Source organism: Sceloporus occidentalis, unplaced genomic scaffold (genome assembly GCF_023333645.1).
Source record: "Sceloporus occidentalis isolate IW3139 unplaced genomic scaffold, rSceOcc1.0.p SCAF_36, whole genome shotgun sequence".
Classification (NCBI taxonomy): domain Eukaryota; kingdom Metazoa; phylum Chordata; class Lepidosauria; order Squamata; family Phrynosomatidae; genus Sceloporus; species Sceloporus occidentalis.
This window is the reverse complement of record NW_028317016.1, coordinates 2,083,103-2,089,548: the sequence shown is the minus strand read 5'-3', so window position 1 is coordinate 2,089,548 and position 6,446 is coordinate 2,083,103. Positions and strand designations below refer to the sequence as shown.

At 42.0% G+C, this 6,446-nt stretch overlaps 1 protein-coding gene across 1 annotated transcript; it reads left to right on the top strand.

The window, feature by feature from the left end:
- Positions 1-878: 878 nt before the first annotated feature.
- LOC149297855 (protocadherin-1-like) lies at positions 879-6,094 on the top strand. Its single transcript, XM_089488014.1, has 2 exons — positions 879-1,682; positions 3,836-6,094. The coding sequence occupies exons 1-2, from the start codon at positions 888-890 to the stop codon at positions 6,092-6,094; spliced, it is 3,054 nt and encodes a 1,017-aa protein (XP_089344140.1). The 5' UTR covers positions 879-887.
- Positions 6,095-6,446: the final 352 nt, after the last annotated feature.

Here is a 6,446-nt window from a genome sequence, read left to right as displayed (position 1 = left end):
CTCTCATGTCCTGTCTTTAACAGACGGGTTAATTTTTAACTTGGATTGCTCTCTAAAACTCAAAGGACAGCAATGGAAAAGTACCTGTGGCTTATTTGCAATTTTGATAAACACAAACAACTCTTGCTTCATGCATTTTGCTCTGGTTTTTAAGTCGGGGGTAAAATCGCATCCACAATTTGGTAACTCCTTACTGAAGATGTTTCTGCAGACAGATTGTAAAACCTCTGAAAGTTTTTTACAGTGAGCCGCTATTCCTCTGTGGCAGTCCTATGCATGTGTTTAAGTGTTATCACAGGTTTATTTTTGTAATGCAGTGACTCTGTATAATTGAAAACAAATATATTTCTTTAAGCACCTGCCAACTTCTGTCATTGAAATGATCATAAAAGGTGTAAATTGACGGCGCCATATATTAATGTTTTTATGTAGTGTTGTAATTTTATTTTTGATATATATATATACACGCGCGCGCGCTAACAAGTACTAAGCTACTTTGTGTGTGTAATACTCTGCGCATCTGCCAAGGCTTTCATGGCAAGCTCTCCACATAGCACCTCCTTAGGATTTTTTTTATTTTATTTATTTTTTTACTCAGGTGTGGCTCTCAATGTCACATCAGGGGTTGAGCTGCCAGGTGTATGTGACACACAGGACAGAGAATGTGCTGTGGAAATCTGTTCCTTGATTGTGATGTGATGGAGAAAGTATTTCAGTTGTGAAACTGCACCCTGCATGCCACAGCAGGGTGGCCTTTATACGTGTTTGATTAAATGCTTCATTCATTAAAGGAATGTTTCCTGATTGGCTTACTGTTTTAGACTGGATGTAACATCTTCTCTTCCCTGTCTTCCCTTACAGTGTGTTCAGATTCACTAAGAGTAAGGATGAAGTCTGCGGCCTCCTATTGTTTCCTATGGCTTTTTCTCCAACTTCCTGTACTCGGATCTGCCAACCAGGTGAAATACAAGGTTTTCGAAGAACAACCACCCAATATACTGATCGGGAGCTTGGCTTCAGACTATGGCTACCCAGATTCCAAACACCTTTACAAGTTAGAACTGGGACATCCTTACTTGCGTGTGGATGGTAAAACTGGGGATATATACACAACAGAGACCGCTATTGACCGAGAGAATCTACGTCAATGTCAGAACTTGCTACCAGGTCAGCAGTGCTTCTTGGAGTTTGAGGTGTCTATGACAGACCTGATGTCCCCTGTTCCCAGGCTCCTGGATGGACAAATTGAGGTTCTGGACATCAATGACAATACTCCTAACTTTGCTTCCCCAGTCATCACACTTTCAATTCCAGAGAACACCAACGTTGGAGCACTTTTCCCCATTCCAGCTGCCACCGATCGTGACTCTGGTATAAATGGTGTGGCTTCATATGAGTTAATTGTGGGACCTGAAGCTCATGAGCTATTTGGGCTTCAGGTTGCCGAAGATCAAGATGAAAAACAACCTCAGCTCATTGTGATGGAAAAACTTGATCGTGAGCAGAGAGACTCTTACGACCTAACAATTAAAGTGCAAGATGGTGGCACTCCACCAAGAGCTAGTAGTGCTCTTCTGCGCATCTCAATTCTAGACACCAATGACAACGCACCACAGTTTGAGAAAATGACTTACGAGGCAGAGCTGCCTGAAAACAGTCCAATGGGACACTCTGTCCTCCAGGTAAGCATTCTCTGAATATAGTGTCACCTTTATTGTTTTAATTCTTCTGTTTAGAAGTAGTGTATTCTACTGGTTCCATTTTGGAGGTTAGTGTACTGTACTCAGCTAACTCAGCATTATTTGGGAGGATATATTCGTGGTACACAATCTTAAACACAAATTGCATTGTGTCTGTGAGTTGCTTAACCTTCCAATTCACCAGTTAAGCTATTTCGGTGCAGTACCCAATCTTGATGGTGGTGCAAGGTGCCCCCAAGTTAATGATCAGACTTTTATAGTCTTACTGGAACGCAATCCAGTTTCTCCCGGTCCGTTCCAACGTGAATTTCAGTGTTGGAAAATGAATGTTTATAAAAAAAAAAGCTGCATAGGGGCTGAGTTGTCAAGCCTGTCTTGTTTCCTTTTGCTCTGTCTAAATAAGGGCAAACCAGTCTGGCCATTTTTGGTTTTCAGTTCTTTTTTCAAGGCCATGTTTTTGCCTCTAAGGAGAAAAAAAAGAGCCAAGAACCGGTTTCAGGTGATTGCTGTGCAGGATTTTTTGCATTCCTTCTGTATAACGTGTCATGGGCTATTGCTGTGCAGGGAACAGGTTAGGTGACTGACAATGGCTTACTTTTTATCTGTTTCTCAGATGTTTTTCCAGGCTTGACTCGTATGAACCAAATTCTGCATGGTTTTCGCTAGTTTTAAAAAGATATATATGTGCAGTACACATTAACATTGGAAAAGTGATGCACATGAAAATGCCTTTTTATACACTTTATAATATCTGTAATTATATCTAAAAAAAACCAAAACCCTACAGTTTACAGTTTTTTTTTTTTTTATACAAAAAAGCTCACATATGACATCCTTAAGTAGGAGTTAGTTTCAAATACAAAATACATATAAACTGGTGCTCTATTAGTTTCCTTTTTCTTAAAACCTGAATATATCAAGAGCCCAAGTTTTCAGTTCAGCAGCACATTGATCTGAGAGGACTGTGGTACATTTTAATTGAGGAAGCATGGTATGAGCGGGTTCAAATTCGCACCCGTCACAGAAGAGTGATTTTGACAATATCAATAGGAGATCAAAGCAATCCCCACACTTCACGGTTGTATTGATCTTTTTGGCAGATACTCATTTTGTAGCATTGATTCTGGTTTATAAAGTCCTAGCAATGTTTTTTTTTTTTTTTTTTTTTACACTTGCGTTTGTGTGATTTCTCTGGCTAGCATGATGATCAGACCTTTATGTTCTAGATGTACTGGACACAAGAAATACGTTTTATATTTTAGCAATTTCTTTTTTACTTGTATAGGCCCTAATTATAACCATAACTCCCTCCTCTTCCTAGCCACTGTAATACAATTTCACATACCATAGACTTGGCATTTTGGGGGTCTTCACTTTAGTGAGCTCCCAACTGCATCAGCTGCTAAGAAAAAGAAAACAAAGTGTAGACCGGCTTTCTGAGGCTTACATGTGGAGTGGAGACCATTCCTGTTCTGAATCAAGCTCTGTGTAGCTGTACTTGACACGAGCTAATGATGACTTCCTCAGAAGAAGGCCAGTTCCCCCCCCCCCCCCCCAGTTAAACACGGCTAAAGAGGGCAATGATGTTCTGCTTTTAGTAAGACCCCTGTAGAGCCTTACTAATGTCACATTCGGTAATATAGGGAGCTGTATTTTTTTTCTCTTCCATTGGCTACTGCATTGAGTTCAGAGGTGGGGGCATGGTTCCTTGAAGGTCTGTTAAAGCTGTGTGGGTTATCCTAACAATGGATAGATCTCTCTGCAGTAGACTACTGCAGCAGATGTCTCACAAGGTACATTTTCCCCTCTTGTTGCAGCCTGATATCTAGGTTTGGAATGTGTGGCATGTTGCGCATAAGGTGTTTCAAAGTCCAAGCCCTGTTTGGTTCTTGAAATCTTTAACCCCTAGAAAGCGTTTGCATCAAATTGTCACATAAATATTTGTGGACATTTTGTTTTCACCTTCTACAGGAAATTAAGAACCAGATCTTCTCAAAAACAAACTTGTGTGTCTATATATAAAATTAGTCAATATCTAGAATGTAATACAAGGCCATATTTGTCATGTCACTAAAAATACTGATCAAAAGCAATGTTTTTACCAATTAATTTGAATGTTTTCTTTCTCCTCCTAGGTAAAAGCAAACGATTCTGACCAAGGTGTAAATGCAGAAATTGACTATTCTTTCCACCAAGCCTCAGACATTGTACGTCGATTGCTTCACCTAGATAGGACAACAGGCTTAATTACTGTGCAAGGACCCATTGACCGTGAAGAGGTGGGTACGCTGAGGTTCTCTGTGGTAGCCAAAGATAAAGGATCCACTCCCAAATCTGCCCGCACCCAAGTAACGATCACCATTCGGGATACCAACGACAACAAGCCTGTTATTGACATAAGAGGTTTTGGTCTGGTAACGCATCAGGATGGGGTGGCAAACATCTCAGAAGATGTTCCTGTGGAAACACCTGTGGCCTTGGTGCAGGTTTCTGACATAGATGAGGGAGAAAATGCTGCGGTTACATGCGTTGTGGCCAGAGATGTTCCCTTTCAACTGAAACAGGTCAGTGATACTGGGACAGATAGCAAGAAGAAGTACTTTCTACAAACAACTACCCCTCTAGACTATGAGTCTGTGAAAGAATACACTATTGAAATTGTTGCTGTAGATTCTGGAAACCCTCCTCTTTCCAGCACAAATTCCCTCAAAGTCCAGGTAACTGACGTGAATGACAATGCACCAATCTTCACTCAAAGCCTGATGGAGGTATCCTTCCCAGAAAATAGCCCGATAGATAGTGTTGTAACGGATGTTAGTGCAAGTGATGCTGACAGTGGCTCTAACTCACAGCTCTCCTATTCCATTGTGGCTGATCCTTCCTCTCGGGGTATCTTCTCAATCAATCCAGACTCTGGTCAGATACGTGTGAACACTGTGCTGGACAGGGAGGCACGGGAACATTATGACTTCCATGTAGTTGCTGCAGACAAGGGAACACCAAGTTTGAAGGGAACAGCCTCCGTTGTAATCACAGTTTTAGATCGCAATGACAATGATCCTAAATTTATGTTAAATGGCTATAACTTTTCAGTCATGGAAAATATGCCTCGTTTGAGTCCTGTCGGAATGGTAACTGTTATTGATGCAGACAAAGGTGAAAATGCACGTGTTCAACTATCAGTAGAGCCAGACAGTGGAGAGTTTGTTATCCAGAACGGGACAGGCACTATCCTTTCCAGCATCTCTTTTGACCGGGAGCATCAAAGTACTTACACCTTCCGGTTGAAGGCGGTGGACGGAGGGGACCCTCCCCGTTCATCATATGTTGGAGTGACAATAAATGTCCTTGATGAGAATGACAATGCACCAGTAATTGTTGTACCCTCCAATATTTCCTATGCGTATCTTACACCTCTAACCCACCCAGGTTCACAGGTTAATAAAGTACGTGCTGAGGACATGGACACTGGCATAAATGCTGAACTCCTTTACAGCATAGTTAGTGGCAACCCCTTTGAACTATTCCACATATCTCCCACTGGAGGAGAGATAACCCTCGAGAAAGAGATTGTAAGGAAGCATTATGGCTTGCACCGCCTAGTAGTAAGGGTGAATGATCGTGGGAAGCCTTCCAGGTACGGCACTGCCTTAGTACACTTCTATATCAACGAAACCTTGACAAACCAGACCTTTGTGGAGACACTACTTGGTCATAGTCAAGACACACCTTTGGACATTGATATTGCGGGGGACCCAGAGTATGAACGCAGTAAACAACGCAGCAACATCTTATTTGGTGTGATAGCTGGCATTGTGGCTGTCCTCGTGGTCATTGTAGTTGTAGTTTTGGTGAGATATTGCCGACAAAAAGAAGCAAAGAGTGGCTATCAGGCTGGAAAGAAGGAGTCAAAAGATCTATACGCCCCAAAGCAGGGTAATAAAAATAACAAAAGTAAAAGCAAAGCCAAGAAAAGCAAGTCTCCAAAGCCACCCAAGCCAGTAGAGGAGGATGAAGAGACCGGGCTTCAGAAATCCCTCAAATTCAACCTTATGAGTGACTCTGTTGGAGACAGCCCAAGGATCCACCTTCCTTTGAATTATCCACCAGGCAGCCCAGACCTGGGTCGTCACTATCGTTCTAACTCTCCTCTACCATCCATCCAGCTTCAACCACAATCCCCATCTGCCTCCAAGAAGCACCAAGTGGTCCAAGACCTGCCACCTGCCAATACTTTTGTTGGTACTGGGGACAACACTTCCACTGGCTCTGATCAATACTCGGATTACAGCTATCGGACCAATCCCCAGAAATACAACCACAAGCAGGTAGGCGATTACTTCCTTCGTGACGCAGCTGCGGATGGCACCCTAGTGTGGAGTGAAGTTTGGTGATATCCTCCCATTTAAAGGGCTGAAGTCCCTAAAAGCCAGTGGGATGGGCAAATAAAGACAGTTTTATTTTTATTATTGCAATTGCGATAGGAAGTGAATTAAAGTGTAACTGTGTTATACCAAAGAATAATAATATGCAAAACAATCAGCACATTTACATTTTTTTTTTGTGGTCCCTGTATATGCCTACTTATGATCCCAGTCAGTGTTATAGTAACCACTGCTTCTTCCTTAGAATTTCCTTGAAGTGAATAATCACCCAGTAAAGGAATTCAACAAATGATTGGATGCCTTATCCCAGGGGGAAGCGGGCTTCCTGTTGAGACCATTTTAACCCTATAAGTGCCTGGTG

Coding starts and splice junctions, on each gene's coding strand:
- LOC149297855 (XM_089488014.1), top strand. CDS start 888: ATGAAGTCTGCGGCCTCCTATTGTTTCCTATGGCTTTTTCTCCAACTT. Junction 1,683..3,835: donor TGGGACACTCTGTCCTCCAG/GTAAGCATTCTC, acceptor TTCTCCTCCTAG/GTAAAAGCAAACGATTCTGA.